The following is a 20,482-nucleotide window of genomic DNA, read 5'->3' as shown; positions in this document are numbered from 1 at the left end:
CAAAGGCAGGGCCACTGAGGATGTGCTCAAAAACAAAAATGGTAATTTATATGAAGATGCTACCATGGGAAAATGTGATAAATGTAAGTTCAAAAGGGTAAAGAAAAAAGGAAGGAATAGATACCATACTTAAATAATAGAGCAATGGGCGAGGGGTGGGGGGGGAGACGCATGTTTGAGAAATATCCAAGTAAAATTTATTCAGTGAAAAATATAACCATTGGCATTAAAAATGTAATAGATGAGCAAGACAACTAATAAGGAGTTTATAGATTTCAAAGGTGGAACTCAGGAAGTCAGCTAGAATGATGCACAGAGAAATAACGATGTGGAAAATATGAACGAGAGGTTGAGTCAACAGAAGAGATTAATGAGAAAGTCCAATATTTATTTAATTGTAGTTCTAATGAAAGAGTAGAAGGCCCCGGCTAGTTTGGCTCAGCGATTAGAGCGTCGGCCCATGGACTGAAGGGTCTCGGGCTCGAGTTCCAGTCAAGGGCATGTACCTGGGTTGCAGGCTGAGCTGGGGAGTATGAGGGAGGCAACCAGTAAATGTGTCTCTCACATAGATGTCTCTCTCCCACTGCCCCTCCTCCCTACCTTCCACTCTCTCTGAAACGGGTGGGGAACATCCAGCCTGCGGGCTGTATAAGGCCATAGAAATCATGTGGTCTGGCCCTGCCAAGGCATCAGGGGTGAGTTAATTAAATGTTTGACCAAATATAGCAGGCTAATTTTTAAATTGATAATTTTGTATGGCCCGTGAATGAAAGAAGTTATAAATGTGAAAAATGGCCCTTGGCAGAAAAAAGGTTCCCCACCCCTGCTCTAAACAATCAATGGGAAAAAATACTCTCAGGTAAGGATTTAAAGAAGAAGAAAGAAGAAAGCAGAAATCAGAAAGGAAAAAGTAGAAGGAATAGGAGCAGAGGGAAGCTGAGAATTTTCCAAAAATTCTCAGGTAGAAGTACATTGAGTCCCAAGCAGGAGAAAGGAAAAACTTCCTAACTAAAAGGGTTGTGGGACAGATTAATCAAACAAGTTGTCTTTTCTGAACCACTTTAAATACCAATTAGGCAACTATCACTTGAAATTAGGTTAAGTACAGACTGATGCAAACACAGGGAGATGGCTAAAATAACACGCTGATTTCCATTCTGCCTGAAATTTCCTGTCTTCACTTCAGACAAGTATCAAAACACAGCAAAATTTATTTGCATTTCTACTTTAACGAACGTCTCTTTAAATCCTTCTGCACTAGGTCTGCACTGATATTGATGAGTGTCGAAATGGAGCGTGTGTTCTCAACTCTATATGCACTAACACTCTGGTAAGTATTTTTCATGGCTGATGTGATCAAAGCAGACCAGTTATTAAACCAAGTGTATGTTTATAAATCATAACCCCAAAACACACATAGAATACATGGGCATAACTTATTTTATTGGCAAGTGAGTTTGTGCTGAAAAACAGTTTTCAATATGTAAAGTAATTTTATAAGTATAATTTATGACTGCCAAACTTGTTTATTTACTCTTCTGCCAAAGTTGCAGTGTTGGGCTTTTAGATAAATACTAGAGGCCTGGTGCATGAAATTCGTGCATGGGGGTGGGGGGTATCCCTCAGCCCAGCTTGCACCCTCTCCAATCTGGGACCCCTCCAGGGATGTCCGACTGCCCGTTTAGGCCTGATCCCGGTAGGATCGGGCCTAAACGGGCAGTCGGACATCCCTCTCACAATCCAGGACTGCTGGCTCCCAACTGATCGCCTGCCTGCCTTCCTGATTGTCCCCTAACCGCTTCTGCCTGCCAGCCTGATCACCCCCTAACCACTCCCCTGCCAGCCTGATTGATGCCTAATTGCTCCCCTGCCAGCCTGTTTGCCCCGAACTGCCCTCCCCTGCAGGCCTGGTCACCCCTAACTGCCCTCCCCTGCAGGCCTGATCCCCCCAAACTGCTCTCCCCTGCAGGCCTGGGTCCCCCCCCAACTGCCCTTCCCTGCAGGCCCAATCGCCCCCAACTTCCCTCCTCTGCCAGCCTGGTCATCCCTAACTGCCCTCCCCTGCAGGCTTGATCGCCCCCAACTGCCCTCTCTTGCAGGCCTGGTCCCTCCCAACTGCCTCCCCTGCTGGCCAGCTTGTGGTGGCCATCTTGTGTCCACATGGGGGCAGCCATATTGTGTGTTGGAGTGACAGTCAATTTGTATATTACTCTTTTATTAGATAGGATAGAGGCCTGGTGCACAGGTGGGGGCCGGCTTTTTTGCCCTGAAGGGTGTCCCAGATCAGGGTGGGGGTTCCCTTGGGGCATGGGGTGGCTTGGGTGAGGGGCCTGTGGTGGTTTGCAGGCCGGCCACACCCCCTGGTGACCCAAGCGGAGGCCCTGGTATCTGGGATTTTATTTATCTTCTATAATTGAAACTTTGTAGCCTTGAGCGGAGGCCAGGGCTGGCCAGGGTGGGCAGAAAGCTTGGCTTCCTCCATCGCCAGGGAAACCCAAGCCTCCTGCTCACTCCGTGGCCACAGCCATTTTTGTTGGGATTTATTTATCTTCTATAATTAAAACTTGGTAGCCTTGAGCGAAGGCCAAAGCAGGCCAGGAAGCTTGGCTTCCTCCATCGCTGGGGACAACCCAAGCTTCCTGCTCTCTCCAGCTCCGTGGCTGCCGCCGTTTTTGTTGGGATTTATTTATCTTCTATAATTGAAACTTTATAGCCTTGAATGGAGTCCAGGGCCGGCCAGGGTGTGCGGGAAGCTTGGCTTCCTCCATTGCCGGGAAACCCAAGCCTCCTACTCGCTCCATGGCCACAGCCAAATTGGTTGGGTTAATTTGCATACTCACTCCTGATTGACTGATGGGCATGGCTTGTGGGTGTAGTGGAGGTACAGTCAATTTGCATATTGCTCTTTTATTAGATAGGATGGTGACAAATATTATCATTTTTGTATTTTAAAAGAATGAAGAGCTTCTTGGTTTATATTAACCCTTTGCACTCGCTTGCTTTTTTCTCGATTCCTTTATTCTAATGCTAACTGTGTCGAGTCACACTCAACATCCGAGTGCAAAAGGTTAATAGTTAAGTATTCCAGAATACGAATTTTATTGGTGATGACACAGTAAATTGTATTCATTATTCCCATAAAACTTTTGAAAGTCATTTGTATTAAATTAAAATGCTCAGCATTTAGATAGTCTAAACTGTGAATCTTCATCCCAGGCAAACCCCCTGACCTGGCCCCAAGGCCCCCTTTTCTCCGACTCTTAGTGAGCCAAAGCGGCCCAGCCTAGGCTCATTTCCCCACCTACTCCCTCTCCGGTGCTTCTCCTATCCTAGTTCTTCCTTGTTTCACTGTCCCCAGTTTTAATAAACTGTCCTCTAAGAATAAAATAATAATAAAATAAAAAAATAACATTTAAAACTTCAGGTAAGGGTTTTATTTCTGAAAGTTTCTATCAGTTGTTTCCAAAATGATTGGTGTAGCAACTAGATTGTCAATGAAAGAACTGCCGAATCCATTTATGACTGCTCCTAACTTACTGTATGTCCCTGGGAAAAGTCATTTAATCTCTAGATTCCTAGTTTCCTTGTATGTAAAAAGCATTTTAAAAATGCCAATCCCACCCTAGCTGGTTTTGCTCAGTGGATAGAGCGTTGGCCTGTGGACTGAAGGGCCCCAGGTTTGATTCCAGTCAAGGGCACATGCCTGGGTTGCGGGCTTGATCCCCAGTGTGCAGGAGGGGGTGTGCAGGAGGGGGTGTGCAGGAGGCAGCCAATCAATGATTCTCTCTATCATTGATGTTTCTAGCTCTCTCTTCCTCTCCCTTCCTCTCTGAAATCAATAAAAAATATATTTTTTAAAAAATGCCAATCCCTTATTTTAATCCTCACAACAACCCTGTCAACGGGCACTATTATCATCCCCATTTTACAGCTGAAAAAACTGAAGCACAGAGAGGTGAGGTGATTGGGCTAAGGCCACACGTGTCACAAGACTTCCAGTGTGGCTGCAAAGTCTGTGTTCTTATCCACAGGCTCTCCTGCCTAGGAAATCACAGGGATTGATAGCTTTTTACCAGGACACCAGTAGTCTGCACAAATAAATTCGGGAGACGTTGACATTAAGGTAATAAAGCCACCCAGGGAGAAGGAAAGTAGACAGTGGGACTGTCTAGAAACTCCAGAGAACCTCAGAAGATAAAGAAGCAGGCATAGAAAAAAGAGCAGAAGCAGAGAAAGGAGAGAACAGACCAAATGAGGCACATGCTTTGAACTTGGCAATTCAGGGGGGTTCGTCATTAAAACCATTGTGTACTTTATGTGGGTCTCTTTCATAATATGTAAACTTTATCTCAATAAAGATTAAAAAAAAAAAAAAGTTGCTCCTGGTCCTAGAAGTGCCATTGCAATGGAGCTGACAGCTCATTGGTAGGTTTCTTCCATAGCAGCCCACCTCATCACAATTGTCAGTGCGAGGCCACCAACATTTATTTCTCTGGACCCTGTTCCTTTGTCATCAGTTGTAAAAAAAAAAAAAAAAAAGTGGGCGGAACAGTAAAAGAAAAATATTTTAACTTGTGTTTTAATCAAACCATCTCCCTTGTCCCAGCGCAAACTCTCTAACTTTACCTCCCAGAACATGATGGGAACTTTCCGCCCTTCTCCCTCGCCCTCAGTGGAGGTGGGCAATCAGAGTGGTGGTTCACCGCTTAGCCCTCTGCCTCCTGTTCTCCTATCCTTTCAGGCCTACATGGCCTGCTGCAGCTTCCAATCTGGTGGCGTCTTCCCCAGTATTCCCGCCATCTTATAAGACATACACGTAAGCAGAGAGACGGCATGGGTCTCACTTAATCCAGGCACCACTGAGTACACGTGAAAGTAAACAGTCACAGTACCTCTTTGCTCACAGTTCTGAGCTCCTGGTTTATCATCTTATCTTTGCTCCTTTCAGGGATCTTATCGCTGTGGGCCTTGTAAACCCGGGTACACTGGTGATCAGACGAGGGGCTGCAAACCTGAGCGGAACTGCAGAAACCCAGAATTGAATCCTTGCAGTGTGAACGCGCAGTGCATCGAGGAGAGGCAGGGGGATGTGACGTGCGTGGTGAGTTGTGTGTCACTTGCTTTACCATTTTACCTTCCTCCGTTTTAAACCCCACCCCGGTTTCTACTTGCTTCAGGGCAAAAGTACTCAAACATGGAAACATTTTCATCAAGATAAACATAGAATGTAATAGCAGGAGGGTCAGCTGAGTTTGTGGGGAGCAATGAGAAGGTCCTTTAACCCGCAGCTGCCTCTTCTCTCCCTGCTGGCCGTGGGTGGACACTGTCCCCTTGGGCAGCTCAGTGGTGGAGTCCCCGCTCCCAAGCACCCTCGGTGGAAGGCCTGAGAAATGTGCAGCAGGAGGCCAAGGAGCCTCCTTCCCTCCCTTCCATCTACTGCCCTAGTGATTTATTTGTATAACTTATTAGCCTCCTGCTGCCATTTCTAACTGTCCTCGCCCTTAAGACATCCACTTTCAAAATCTGGCCCCAGGCGGTGGGTGGCAGGGGCGAGGTGGTAGGCTGCTGTAAACCCTCAGAGGGAAACCTCCTGTCTCCCACGGGGGCGTGGGAAGGTGGGACAGAGCCGTTCTCTGTGTCTGCCTTCCCCCAGGTGCAGGAATAGCCCAGTGGAGGTCACTCTCCTTCCTGTGTGTTTCCCAACCCTGGAGCCGATCCGGGGGCAAGGTGGCTGGGCAGGGCAGGGCAAGTCTCAGCCTGACGTGAGTCTCGTGCCACGCTGGTGTGCTGGGCCCTTGGGGAGGAAGGCTTGTTCCTATCATCCATTCCCAAGCCTCAGGCTCCAGGGTCTTGGGGATTCTAGGCACTGAGACATCAGCCATGTGCAGCCGCTCACCTCCTTCTGTTGCAGTGAGCCAGGCCCTGGCAGGCGACCCTGAGTCTGACATTCACAGGTTCACAGGGAGCACGTCCGAGTGGCGGGATGGATTCCCGGAGACTTCTTCCCGCTTCTCTATACCTCAGACTTGGACTTCCTGAAGCCCCCAACATTTCCTTCCATGAGCATATCCCTTTTCAAATAGGAGAAATGAGAAGATTCAAAACTAAGTTAAAGAAATCAATATGATGCCATCAGCTCTCTCTGGCAACACAAAGTCCTGATGAAGGAGCAAGCCGGGTCATGGGGGGAAAGCCAGTTTCCCCAATGCCCACTGACTGGGCACATTTATCACCGTCGAGAGGGAAGTGTGTATCTATATTTAAATCCTCGTTTTCTGTGAACAAATTAACAATTTCCCTGGGATGGTGGGTGATCGGGCTCTTAATATGTTTTTGAATTTGTAATAAGGCGCAATGACAGATGGTAAAAGATTAATACACTTGGTGTGACTACTAAAATAATTTAATCAGCCAGAAAATGGCTCATTAAAAATGTATTTGTTCCTAGAGGAAATTTTTTCTTCATTAAAATGAGTCAAGGTCCATACCCCATAGCTGAGCTTTTCAGGCCTTCTGACGGCCCCGCGGAAGCAACTGAGCAGACATGGGGGAGTGCGGGAGGGGGTTTTTGGAAACCTGCCTTAAATCTCTGGTCGCAGAAGGCGAGTGCAAATGATTGAGAACAGGCAGGCTGCCGCTTAGGAAGTCACTGGTCTTAAATCGCCTTATTTTGATTAGCGAGGCCAGGAAACGTAGCGTTTACTCATGTGAAGTTTCTTTTCCCTTGGCCCTGACGCTGTTCCTCAGACTCCTTTTCCTCTCCCTGCCCTTCTAGCTCCCGGTGGTTTCCCAGGGCCCTTCTCCCATGTTCTTCTGTCTGCCCCTCCCGTGGGCGCCCAGCCTGCCCCTGGGCTGAGCTCCCAGGTACCATCTCATCCCCAGGACACCACTCACGGAATGATTTCTGCTCTCCTTGGTTTGGCTATGGACTATCAGAGGCAGAACTCAAAGTGCCCGTTAACCAAATATACCAGTACAAGGCAGAAGACCCCTGGCTTGGGTTCGAGTCCCAGCTCTGAGGCCCTGAGCAAGGGACCTAACCGCTCTGAGCCTGGTTGCTGCTTGTGTAAATGGGATAACAGGGACCTTGCAGCAACATCGTAATGATCGGAGACCATGGCTGTGGCGTCTGGTGTGGAAGGACTGGTGTTTTACTGCCTGTTGTGCTGACAGTGAGGCTTGCTCTCAGTGGCTGGTGATGGCCGGACACCTGGGTAGACTTTTCCAGGGAAGTGGTGAGCAGCACACAGTCCCAGCACTGTGCCTCAGGACACCGGCTCCTGGTAAAAAGGGTATAAGTAGAGGTCAAGCACCTTAGGAGGTTCCTCCTCTGGTGGAAATTGACCTAGAAGACTGTTAGACTCAGAGAGATGACTGTGGTCCAAGAATGATAAGGAAAGTGCCACGTTTCCCCGGGGAAAAGAAATTGGACAATCACATGGAGAACTTTTGACAGTAACTCAAAATTACAAACACCTTTGAACTAGGAATTTCACACTAAGAAACCAGTGTAGAACAGCACGCATACTAGAGTTATTTGTTGCAGCATAGTTTTCCATCTAAAAAATGTTTACAACCTAACACCCACCAGCAGAGCACTGGTTGAATTCATTGAGGCACATGCATACCACCTTATGTATGGTCTATCTGTTGCCATTTTTAAAAAAGACAACTCTACATGAAGTGGTATGGAAAGAGCTCCAATGTATAATGTTAACTTCTAAAAAATCAAGATGCAGAATGGCATATATATGTATATGCTACCAGTTGCGTGAGAGGATAGAGGAAAAGAATGATGTGCATTTGCTTGTCTGTGCGTAGCCTGTCTCTCAGCGTGCACTTGGGAACTGATTACCTTGCTTGCCTGAGCGAAGGGAACAGGAGTGGGAAGTTCCACTGTATCCCCTTTGCACCTATTGAAGTTTGAACCATTAGACTATTGAAAAAACAATTTAATCGTTTTAAAATCCTTCCCAACAAGGCTGTCTGGCTCTGGGCCCCACTCTGGGGACGTGCACACAGGAGCAGAGGCTCTTGTCAGCCACCAGCCGCCCGCCCGGCTCCGCTTCCCAGGCCTCTGACAGGCTTTCCCTTCACAGTGCGGAGTCGGATGGGCTGGCGATGGCTATTTCTGTGGAAAGGATGTGGACATTGACAGTTACCCAGACGAAGAACTGCCATGCTCTGCAAGGAACTGCAAGAAGGTATGGGGCGGGGGGGGGGGGGGGGGGGGGGGGGGCAAGTAGGAAATTCTCTCTCTCTCTCTCTCTCTCTCTCTCTCTCAAACACACACACACACACACACACACACACACACACACACACCCTGTGGCTTTCTGAAGCCATAACTGATATGGGGGAGAGGTTCTAAAGGTTCCATTGAAATTTGCATTGTTAGAGGGGCTGCTTCTCACCTGTAGCAAAGCAGCGATCAGTAGTAAAGTCAGGCAGCCACGGTGGTCCTGAGGTTTAGTTTAAAACAGATGTAGACAGGTGGCGTGGGAATTAGGGAGAAGTTGGTAAAAGGGTTAACCAACTGGTTACAACCAAGGGTTATAACCTTCAGTTATAAGATAAATAAGGTCAGAGGATCTAAGGTTTAATCTGGTGACTATAGTTGATCACACTATTATAGAGTTGAAATTTGCTAAGAGAGTAGAACTTAAATGTTCTCAGCAAAAGAAGGGGGAAATATGTGAGGTGATGGATCTGTTAATTAACTCAGTGGGGGAATCCTTTTACAATATGTACATATGCAAATCATCACATTGAACACTTTAAATAGCTTCACTTTTGTCAATTATACCTCAATAAAGCTTTAAAAAAGACATATTAGATGTCTCTCTGAGCTGTGTTTCCCCCTTAGGACAACTGCAAATACGTGCCAAACTCTGGCCAAGAAGATGCAGACGGAGATGGCATTGGCGATGCTTGTGATGAGGATGCTGACGGCGACGGGATCCTGAATGAGCAGGTACCTGCTTTGTGGGGAGGGCCTGTGAATTGCCACATGCCAGGGATGATGGAAGAAAGCCCTTGAAGTGAGCTATTTCTGTTAATCATCCCAAAGGTTAGTTTCCATGGCTGCATTCCCACAGCACTGCAACTTTTTATTCTAAGATCATCAAATGTTTAAAATATAAAAGTTGGGCCTCCTGAGTTCTGACAGCTCATGACCATGGGGTGGAGGTTGGCCAACATCCACCACAGAACCAAGTACCCGGTAGGGAAGCAGTAACAGTTGGAGTACGTGTTCGGTCTTCTGATCCTGTAGGATAACTGTGTCCTGACTCACAATGTGGACCAAAGAAACAGCGACCAAGATATCTTCGGGGATGCTTGTGATAACTGCCGGGATGTCCTAAACAATGACCAGAAAGACACCGATGGGGATGGAAAAGGAGACGCCTGCGATGATGACATGGATGGAGATGGTGGGTTTGGCTCGTTTTGTAATGGATTGGGGACTCTGGTCCTTTTGCCCTGTTGTCTTTGAGGAGCAGGAATAGAATTTCCGACTAGGAGGGCCTTCCTAATGGTGGTTGCATGCAGCCTGCATCTGGGGACCCGAAGTCCACTTGTGTCTGTGGAAGGAGACTCCACAGCCCACGCCCCTATTTAAGAACCTGGGTGTTCCTGGAACTCTACGTCATTGCCAGAAACCTTGTAGGAAATGCTTCTAGCAGTATGTTGTCAGGGCTGTGTCTTTGTAGGGCAGGGGTAGGGAACCTCCGGCCCACAGGCTGTTTAAGGCCTGTTAAATAATTTGGGCTGGCCCTGCTGAGGCATTAGGGGTGAGTTAATTAAAAGTTTGACCAAATATAGCAGGCTAAATTTTTTTCTTGTTCTTAATCCTCACCTCAGGATATTTTTCCATTGATTTTTAGAGAGAGTGGAAGGGAGCGGGAGAGACAGAGAAACATCGATGTAAGAGAGACACGTCAATTAGTTGCCTCCCGCACATGCCCCTGACCGGGGCCAGGGATTGAGCCTGCAACCAAAATATGTGCCTTTGACTGGAATCGAACCCAGAACCCTTCCATCCCAGGGCTGACGCTCTATCCATTGAGCAAAACTGGCTAGGGCTAGCAGGCTGATTTTTAAGTTGATAATTTTGTATGGCTGGCGAGTGTTATAAATATCCAAATGGCCCTTGGCAGAAAAAGGTTGACCACCTCTGTTGTAGGGTATCTGTCTTCCAGATTATACCTTTCCCCACTCCCCACTGTCCCCTCCCTCCCTCCCTCTCTCTCCCTCTCCCTCTCCCTCTCCCTCTCCCTCTCCCTCTCTCTCTTCCCCTCCCCCTCCCCCTCCCTCTCCCTCCATCTCCATCCTTTGACCTTACCTCCACATAGCTGCTGGGAAAGTGGTGGCTCTCTGAGGGTGGCCCACGCCTGTGAAGGCCTGACCTCTCAGCCCCGGAAGTGTGTGTTCCAGACCTGTCTGTGCTGTTCACCTGACTCAGGGACGCATTCCTTTCTCGTAGGAATAAAAAACATTCTGGACAACTGCCAGAGAGTTCCCAATCGTGACCAACGGGACAGGGATGGCGATGGCGTGGGGGATGCCTGTGACAGTTGTCCTGATGTCAGCAACCCTAACCAGGTTAGTGGGTCACAGGGGAACTTGAACTCTTGGCTGAACTCCTCTATGCAAAGATGCCTGTAAGACCAGTGTCTCGAACAAACAGCAGTGCCCAGCAGCTCAGTTCCTTGCTGTTGTCATATACCTACCAGAGCAGAGGTGGCAAGCTGCATACTTGGTCGTGGAGGGGATAGGAAGACCATTACAGGAGATCTGAGCCCCTCTGGACTAATCTCACCGGCTGTAGGGTGCCTGTGAGGTTGGGTTATGAGTTTAATGATACCCAAACCATAACATGGAAATTAACCAGGGGAAACCTTGTGTCCTGTTAGTCCCCAAACCCCTGCACCGACTATGAAGGGACATTTCAGATTAAGTTCAGTCTGTGAGGTGCCGTTTCCCTTCCCACTCCTCCTTCCTGTCTGGGTAATTGGGGGTGACGTGTCATGTATTTTAAAGCCTGAGAGAGGGGAGTCGTTGTTGCCCTCTGTGACTCGCTTTCACTCTGGCTCAATTCCAAACTGCAGAAGCAAAGCAAAGCCGGCTTGCCTTGTCCCCGTGCCTATGGCTGGCTCCCTTCCCACCCGTGACAGGGCTCCATGTCTCCACCTGCCACCGGGCGGCCCCAGCACCCTTCTGATGAGCTCATCTGGTGTGTAGGCAGCCCACCCGTGGGCCTGATATTTTGGAAGGCTTTTCTGAAAATTCCGCATTGTGCCTACACCAATATGGTGTTGTCCTTTTGCAGTTTTACACCGTCCTGATCCCAGAGAAATAATCCTGAGACCCAGTGATGATGGGCCGGGTCTGCCTTCTCCGGAACATTCTGTGCACACAGGCCCAGGGATAAATAACATGCTCTGTTCTCTTTACAGTCTGATGTGGACAACGATCTGGTTGGGGACTCCTGTGACACGAATCAGGACAGGTAGGGGCCTCTCCAGCTGCATAGGGCCAGAGGAAACATCTGGAGGGTTTCATCCTTCAGAGCTTTCTGCTACTTGGGGATCTCTCTGGGTAGATGGAGCTGCTGGTGGGACAGTAGCCCTGACCCAGGTCAGGGCCACCTCCCCTCCCTGAAAGTTGTGTATTAGGGGGTGACGGTATCAGGAGTGCCACTAGGCACTCTAGCAAGGGAAGGTTTATTACGGGAGAGGCAGTCTAGCATCATACTTCAGAGATGGGCTCCAGAGTGACACAGCCAGATACAATCCCAACCCTTCACTTACAAACTTAGGCAAGTTACCTAATCTCTTGCACCTCGATTTTCTCATCTATAAAATGGGGGTGACAATAGCATGTAGCTCATAGGACTACTGTGATGATTACTTTGTGAAAAGTGTACACTACAGTTTCTGTTGCATAGATAGCACTCAATAGATATTAGTTCTTCTACTATTATATTCTCTCAGCTCTGGAGAGCTTCACCCACATCCCAAAATTGAAAGTTGTCTGTTTGCTGTGGGACCACTGGTTGTTTTTTTTTTTTGGTTTTTTTTTTATCATCATCCTTGGAATTTTTCATTCCATTTCCCTTATGTGAGTGGAACTATTCAATGTAGATGAATTTTGTCAACCCAAAATTGAAAGTTGTCTGTTTGCTGTGGGACCACTGGTTGTTTTTTTTTTTTTGGTTTTTTTTTTATCATCATCCTTGGAATTTTTCATTCCATTTCCCTTATGTGAGTGGAACTATTCAATGTAGATGAATTTTGTCAACCCTGCTGGCCCCACGTGGTTAGAGTTCTAGGTCAAGGGCTGGAGCAGGTGCTGCAGAAACATCACCAAAAATGCAGACATGTGCAGCTCTGCCCTAGCGGCTACTGCAGAAGCAGGCTCTAAACCGTCCCACCTCCGCGGGGAAGCATGGCACAGGTGGCAGGGCAGGGATGCGGGAGGGAGAGGACTCCAAAAGGCAGAGCAGGTGGTAACATAGCTTCCCTTCTCAACCTCTTCCCAGAGGTTGCCCTCCAGGTGGACCTTGCTCAGGGTCAGTTCCTGTAAAGTCCCATCTTTGCCCTGTGCTCAGTGTCCTTGTGGCACAGTACACACTGGCTACCTGAACGTAAATGTACTGCTCAGTCTCTCAGAGTCTCAACTTCTCCATCTGCAAAGGAGAGATCGTTGTCTCTCAAAGGTTATGGTGAAATGAGAGAGAACGTAGGTAAAACTCCCGGCACAGTGCTGGTCCTCGGGTGCCCTGCAGGAAAGGTGGCTGTTGTTATCACAGCATGAGGAGAGGCAAGTCAGACATAGCCTGACATAGGGCGTGTCCACTTTTGGGTGGAAGGTGGAACTGGTACCCTGATAACTTCCCTAAATGATGTCAAGAATGCTCCCTGTTGCAGGTCATCCTGCACTCTGAGTGCCATCTAAATAATTTCTGGAATATCCTGTCCCACCAGCCTCTAGATATTTGCATAGAATAAATGACTCATTCTGCTACATTTTAATCCCCACAGCTTTGAACCTTGGGGAGGAGGCTAGGAACATTTTTGCATGAAAATGTTCGGGGCTGTATAGAATGGCTGCTAATGGAAATTGTCTTATGACTTACAAAGCAGCCCTGGTACCTGCGCAGGGATTCCACCGTGTGAGCTGTGTCATCTTCTGCTTGCCCGGGCTGGCCTCACTTTCTTTGGGACCCAGCTGGGAGGCCTGGCCTGAAGGGCATAGACTCGTCCCTGGCTTCCCTCCCCTGTCCTATCCCGGACAAGGTAGGGCCAGTTCCCAGCCCAAGACAGGCCCTGGGTGGAGCCAGGGGAAAGGAGTATGTGCTGATTCAGGATAGCCATGGGGTGTCTGTCAAGCAGGGAAAGCTCTGGGGACAGGGCACTAGGCCTGGAAGGGAGGCGATCAGGTGGGCAGAGAGAGGGGGCTCTGAGAAGTGCTGCAGACCAGGACTGACCCGAGCCCACACGCTCCCCTCTCAGAAAGGGGTTCCCTATTTCCTTTGCCATTCGCAGCTGATCCTTCTTGGGTCTACTGGCCAGGAAGGTGGAGAGTAATAGAAAGGAAAACATTGTAGGGCTCCCTACGACCAGTAGAGATTTTTTTCCTCTATTAAAGCTGAATATGCAAAATTCTAATCATTTAATCTTCATAACAGCCTTATGAAGGAGGCTCTGTTATTATTTCCATTTTACAGATGAGGCACTGAGCCATAGAGGGGTCCAGTACCCTGCCTGGGGCCCACCTGCTGCTAAGGGGCTGAGCAGTCTGGCTCTACCACCCCTCACTCTGTTTCCTGGGCACATTCTCAGTCATGGATCAGCTAGTAGCCTCCAGGGGCTATAGGAGCATCTCGGCACAAGATCACAAACTTGACCCTTATTTCTTACCTAGGAAGTGATCTGTTGTTTCATCACGTGGAGGAGGTGGGAAATGGTCTCTGAGGCCTACAGGGCAGCCTTACCTAAGGACACACGTGTCTGGTCAAAGACCAGGCGTGGCTAAAACCCCCAACCCAGACTCTCCCTCCTGAGATCTGGACCCTCGCTGCCCTGTGACTCCAACTGCCTCTCCTTCCTCCCACAGTGACGGAGACGGGCACCAGGACAGCACAGACAACTGCCCCAACGTCATTAACAGTGACCAGCTGGACACTGATAAGGATGGAATCGGTGACGAGTGTGATGATGATGATGACAATGACGGCATTCCAGACCTGGTGCCCCCTGGACCGGACAACTGCCGGCTGGTCCCCAACCCGGCCCAGGAGGACAGCAACAGTAAGCGAGCTCAGCCCAGGACTGCACAGGACTCCCGGGCTCCCTTCGGCCAGGCACAAGGCGGCACACCTCTCCCAGGGCGCCCGCTTCTCTGAGTAGCCACAGCTTGTGTGGACAGTAGACATCTGGTAGTTTCCGTTCTCCAGCTGTCAGACAAAAGCTGCTGTGCAATTCTGAGGAGCCCTCGGAGGAGAGCACGTGGGCAGGGAGCAGCCACATGCTCCCGCTCAAGGAGCCTGGAGAGCTCTCTGCCATCTCGCTTCCCTCTCAGGAGCCACAGAAAAGGAGGAAAGAGAGAAGGCACAGCAGCCAATGGCTTAGGTAGGGTCACAAACTCAGGTGTCTGCAAGGGCCAAGCCAATAAGGAAAGGTGTGCACCAAGCCAGAAATGAGACAGCAGGTGAGGACTGTGGTGAGCCATGAGGGCCCACCCATCCACAGCTAGGCAGATTCTAATATTTTAGTACCATCAGCTGGACAAAACGTACTCTGGGCCAGATTCAGCCTCAGAACCACCGTGATCTTGGAGATAAATTTTGGTGACAATTTCCATGTTTTTTATACATAGAGAGTTGTATAGAACGTTCTATAAACATTTGCTTATGTAGGGTCAGGCTTAAGACCCACCAGGTGGTGAACCCCACTGTTCTCAGAGGACACCCAGGGTTTCTTGTGAGGCCCGTTTTGAACAGTTCCCCTTCACTGAGGCCCCAGGAAGTTCTTTTGGTCACATACAGTGGGCTCACCAGCCCAGCACCAGGACTGCAGGGGGGCGGGGGCAGGCTCAGACGTGGCTGAGGTCAAGGCCTCCTTTCCCACTGGGTTGAAAACCCTGTCCTGGGGTGGGCCTTGGGCTTCCTTCTGTTCCTTGTCCAGCCCCCCTTCTCTTCAGGAGTGGTGGTGGGTGCCGGCCTTTATAAGTTCCCCTCTCCCTCTTCTACCCCGCTCAGATGACGGCGTGGGGGACCTCTGTGAGACAGACTTTGACCAGGACAAGGTCATCGATCGGATCGACGTCTGCCCGGAGAATGCTGAGGTCACCCTGACCGACTTCCGGGCCTACCAGACGGTGGTCCTGGACCCTGAAGGGGATGCCCAGATCGATCCCAACTGGGTGGTCCTGAACCAGGTGGGTTACATGGCTGCCAGTGTCTCAGCTTTGCCTGAACACAGACACAGGCCCTCTGAGAGCAGTAGGTAACGTTTAGAGAGGCTGACGGCGAGCCAGGCACATTCCTCATCACAGCTGTTCCTCACAGTAACCCTATGACAAGGCACTTTCACTAGCGCCATTGTACAGGTGATGAGATCAAGGTTTGTAAAGCTTAATGATCGCTCGTGGTAGCACTGCAGGTAAGTGGCTGAGATCGCTGAATTGGGACCCAGGCAGTCTTACCCCACAGCCATGCTCCTAATTTCTCCAGTAGACTGCCTCCCTGTGTAACTAAAGGAGGAAGGCACAGAGAGGCTTAGATTTTCCAACATCACCCAGCAAGACATTCATTAGAAGTGCATGTTCTCCAGTTGAGGCTTTATTGAGTCAGCTTACGTGACAGTTTTAGCAAAATTATTTCTCTTCGGCTTTGAGCCCAAACAAGGAAGAACAATCCCTCAGATAATGCAATCTTTACGTGGAGGTCAGACATCGCTGACCGCTCACCCACGATGCCTGAGGTTCGGGGCTCACTCTGCCCCTTTGAAGAACGCTCCTCACTCCTTCAACTCTCTCTGCAGGGCATGGAGATTGTGCAGACCATGAACAGCGACCCTGGGCTGGCAGTCGGTATGTCCCGGGCCTTCAGTACCACTTGAGTAGAATTCATTCTTCCCAGCTACCCGTGTGGCTTTGTCTGCTTTTCTAACTATATTCTGATCTCCACAGGATACACGGCTTTTAATGGAGTTGACTTCGAAGGGACCTTCCACGTAAATACCCAGACGGATGACGACTATGCCGGCTTCATCTTTGGTTACCAGGACAGCTCCAGCTTTTACGTGGTCATGTGGAAGCAGACAGAGCAGACGTACTGGCAGGCCACCCCATTCCGGGCTGTTGCAGAACCTGGCATTCAGCTTAAGGTATGGGTGAAGTTACTCATCTGTTTATCCTGTGCCCTCACCCTCCTTTTAAATTCCATAGTCTCCCATGCGGCAATGGTTGCATTCATGCTAGTGTTCAAGTCAGGGAACGGTAGAGTCCACCCGGGTCCTTGCCTTCATTCCTATGTACGAGCCACATTCTAACTTCTGGATGGCTCTAGCAGTGAGACCGTCAGTCCGAGTAGGACCCAAGAGGTGGAGAAGATTTGGGGGTACATCTCAGGCACACTGTGGAAACTGTTTCCTCAATGGGGCCTCCTTTATACAGGAGGGCTGAGAGCTGCCTCTCCTCCTGCTGGAGAAAAGACATTTCAGAACCTTCTTGGGGCAAATGTGGGGAGCAATGGATGTATAGCACGAAAAATATGGGATGGGTTGTGCAGTGGTCGGCAAACTCATTAGTCAACAGAGCCAAATATCAACAGTACAACGATTGAAATTTCTTTTGAGAGCCAAATTTTTTAAACTTCTTCTAACGCCACTTCTTCAAAATAGACTCGCCCAGGCCGTGGTATTTTGTGGAAGAGCCACACTCAAGGGGCCAAAGAGCCGCATGTGACTCGCGAGCCACAGTTTGCCGACCACGGGGTTAGTGGAATATTAGCCAGTGCTGGTTATTAAAGGGCTAGGATCACCTCAGTAGAAATGGCATCTTAAGGATTTATGCTTTTGTCCAAATCCAGGGCAGCCAGATTGTAACCATGAACTCACTCACTGCCCCGTCACCACCCCACAGATCCAGGAAGGGTGGCCTGTGTGTTCTGTTCTAAATCCCTGCTCCTGTCTTTGTCCAGGCTGTTAAGTCTCAGACAGGGCCAGGGGAGCATCTCCGGAATTCCCTGTGGCACACCGGGGACACCAGCGACCAGGTCAGGCTGCTGTGGAAGGACTCCAGGAACGTGGGCTGGAAGGACAAGGTGTCCTACCGCTGGTTCCTGCAGCACAGGCCCCAGGTGGGCTACATCAGGTAGGCCGACGACCCTCTCACCTTGCGCCCGACTCAAAGCACACCCTCATTCTGCATCGCAGAGCAGGGTTTCTGAGACCTTGGGCTATGGCTCACTAAAAGAGGTGGGAGGAAGACTCAGGCTGACCCTGTGGCTGAGTCTCCATCCACACCTCCCGTGATCCCCTGCGCCCTGTGTGATCCCTCACTTGTGAATATTTCACATTGCCGTGAGTCCTTTAGAGTCCTCCTTTCCTCCTGGACATAAGCTCCATGAGGGTTGTGCCTGTGTCTTATTTCATCTTTGTCTACCAGCACCCGGCACAGTGCCTGGCATGTTCCACACGCGCATGCATGGGTTTTCATGTAAGTCAGTGGTTCTCAACCTTCCTAATGCCGCTACCCTTTAATACAGTTCCCTCATGCTGTGGTGACCCCCAACCATAAAATTATTTTCCTTGCTACTTCATAACTAATTTTGCTACTGTTATGAATCATAATGTGTTTCCCGATGGTCTAAGGCGACCCTGCTAGCGGTTCTCAACTTGTGGACCACTGCTGTAGAGCCTAAGACCATCGGAAAACACAGGTATTTACATTAAGATTCATTAACAGTAGCAAAATTACAGTTATGAAGTAGCAACGAAAATAATTTTATGGTTGGGGGTCACCACAACATGAGGAACTGTATTAAAGGGTCGCGGCATTAGGAAGGTTGAGAATCACTGATGTAAGTCAATGTAATATGCCTTATTTCCCTATAGGGCTATTTTTAAAACAAACTAAAAACTATTCTCAGAAGCTAGGACGGCTTAGGACTATAGCTGTGGAATTTAGACAGTTACTCACTTTCTCATTCCTCCAGCATATGCAGTGTGTTTACGGAGCGGCATGGATTACAGTCTCCCGATACAGCAGCCTAGAGGGGAAAAGGAAATCATGAGGCTAATTCTTGGAGACTTCACATAGAATGTGCTGTTTGTCTCACAGTAACATGGTCTTGTTCTCAGCCCTGTTAAGTCGAAGGCCCATTTTTTTAAAAAATATATTTTATTGATTTTTTACAGAGAGGAAGGGAGAGGGACAGAGAGCCAGAAACATCAATGAGAGAGAAACATCGACCAGCCGCCCCCCACACACCCCCCACTGGGGACGCGCCCACAACCAATGTACATGCCCTTGACCGGAATCGAACCTGGGACCCCCTCAGTCCGCGGCTCTATCCACTGAGCCAAACCGGTTTTGGCCAAAGGCCCATTTTTTATAACATATTTTAACCCCCTCTTCTGTCTTAAATGGAATCATAGAAAACATAACCTGCACATATAGTTTTAGAAAATCAATTTGATCCCTAACAATAGAGAAATACTTTAAGAATACTTTACAACCAAATCATGTAAATGCTTGAACCTAACCACACCAAAACACACAATGAGAGAGAGACGTGCACCCATCCCTAGAATCACTGTGAAGGTGACATTCTAATAATATGGATTGTGGTGTCGGTGACTTCAGTATTACAATGGTGTTGCCAACTGGAATGTGAATTTCTAAAATGGTGAACAGCCTCTTTTTTAATCTTAATTTTTCAATTACAGTTGACATTCCATATTATATAGCATAGTATAACATAGGTGTATAGTACAGTGGTTAGACATTTCTATCATTTACGAAGGGAGCTCCCCCATAAACCTAATACCCGATTGACACCATACATGGTTATTACAATATTATTGATGATATTCCCTATTTTGTACTTTATATCCTTGTGACTATTTTGTAACTGTAACTACTCTCCACCTTGGATCTGTACTTCTTAATCCCTTCATCTTTTAGTCCCGCAACCATCAGTTGACGTATTCTGTATCCATGAGTGTGATTTTTTTTGTTGGTTTTTTAATATATTTTTATTGATTTTGGAGAGGAAGGGAGGAGAGAGAGATAGCAACATCAATGATGAGAGAATCATTGATTGGCTGCCTCCTGCATGCCCCCTACTGGGGATTGAGCCTGCAATCTGGGCATGTGCCCCTGACCGGAATCAAACCCGGGACCCTTCAGTCTGCAGGCCGATGCTCTATCCACTGAGCCAAACCAGCTAGGGCCATGAGTTTGTTTTTGAATAGCTCTTTTTTTACTCAACAGTTTCTCAACTTGCCCTGGCAAAAAAGTAGGTTTACAGTTGTGAGTATGCAAAACAGTTTATTCTTGTATTATTATTTGTTAGTAACTGTAAGCCAACTTTTGCCCATCCCTGTATTTAAAACAGTGCAAAGAATACATGTTCACAAGTAAAGGGAGTTAGGATCTAGGCCCGGGTAATGATTCAGCAGGCTCCTCACCTACCTACGTGGCCTCTAGGATGAAGGGCAGTGTTGATTGCTCCCTCCGGGGCCTTGTAAGCAACCCCGGCGTCATTAATGCCACAGTGACAGGATTTCTAAAACCCTGCTGTAGGGAGTGTCGCTCCTAATGAAAGTCACTGCTCCGAGGTGCCACCAAACGAAATAAATCAGACCTAAGGAAAGCAGCCTTTTTTAGGCATGGATGGCATCTCGCCAAGGTAACTCTCAGAACCATGAAGCCACAGAACTTCTTGGTCCTGGGTCATACTGTGATTTCTCTGTAACTGATTAACAAGTACCCATCGGGTGTGACTCTGCCCAGTGTCTTGTTAGGCCTTTGGAGACACAAGTTGGGAAGACATGTCTTCCAATCTAGTAGGGCAGGGGGCACAGTCCAGGTGTGTGAAAAACAGAATAGGAACAGGAGCAAAGATGCGCCTAAGCAGTGGGAGCCCTGGCCTCAGGATGGGCACCTCACCTCACCTCGGTTTGGGTTTCATGGACTTGCTCGGGCTGTGTTGTCCACAGGGTGCGATTTTATGAAGGCTCTGAGTTGGTGGCTGACTCTGGAGTCACCATAGACACCACCATGCGAGGAGGCCGGCTCGGCGTCTTCTGCTTCTCCCAAGAAAACATCATCTGGTCCAACCTTAAGTATCGCTGCAATGGTAATGTACCTTCTTGTTACTGCGCAATATCGCTAGAAGTAATCAAGTAATGCACCTCATTTTTATGCACACTTTCCTCCCAGAAGCCCAAAGTCTACGCCACACATT

At 48.6% G+C, this 20,482-nt stretch overlaps 1 protein-coding gene across 1 annotated transcript in view; it reads left to right on the top strand.

The window, feature by feature from the left end:
- Nucleotides 1–20,482, top strand: part of THBS4 (thrombospondin 4) — a gene marked incomplete at its 5' end in the record, with an annotated part of 52,858 nt that overhangs the window by 30,691 nt on the left and 1,685 nt on the right. The window contains 13 exons of the mRNA XM_079800278.1: nt 1,262–1,330; nt 4,949–5,101; nt 8,100–8,204; nt 8,867–8,974; nt 9,275–9,434; nt 10,487–10,605; nt 11,460–11,512; nt 14,122–14,315; nt 15,266–15,444; nt 16,050–16,098; nt 16,198–16,394; nt 17,210–17,382; nt 20,235–20,374. Coding sequence (XP_079656404.1) covers nt 1,262–1,330; nt 4,949–5,101; nt 8,100–8,204; nt 8,867–8,974; nt 9,275–9,434; nt 10,487–10,605; nt 11,460–11,512; nt 14,122–14,315; nt 15,266–15,444; nt 16,050–16,098; nt 16,198–16,394; nt 17,210–17,382; nt 20,235–20,374 — 1,699 coding nt within the window. The remainder of the gene's footprint in view (nt 1–1,261; nt 1,331–4,948; nt 5,102–8,099; nt 8,205–8,866; nt 8,975–9,274; nt 9,435–10,486; nt 10,606–11,459; nt 11,513–14,121; nt 14,316–15,265; nt 15,445–16,049; nt 16,099–16,197; nt 16,395–17,209; nt 17,383–20,234; nt 20,375–20,482) is intronic.

The sequence above is a fragment of the Cnephaeus nilssonii genome (genome assembly GCF_951640355.1).
Source record: "Cnephaeus nilssonii genome assembly, chromosome: 2".
Classification (NCBI taxonomy): Eukaryota; Metazoa; Chordata; class Mammalia; order Chiroptera; family Vespertilionidae; genus Cnephaeus; species Cnephaeus nilssonii.
This window is presented reverse-complemented; position numbering and strand designations above follow the sequence as displayed.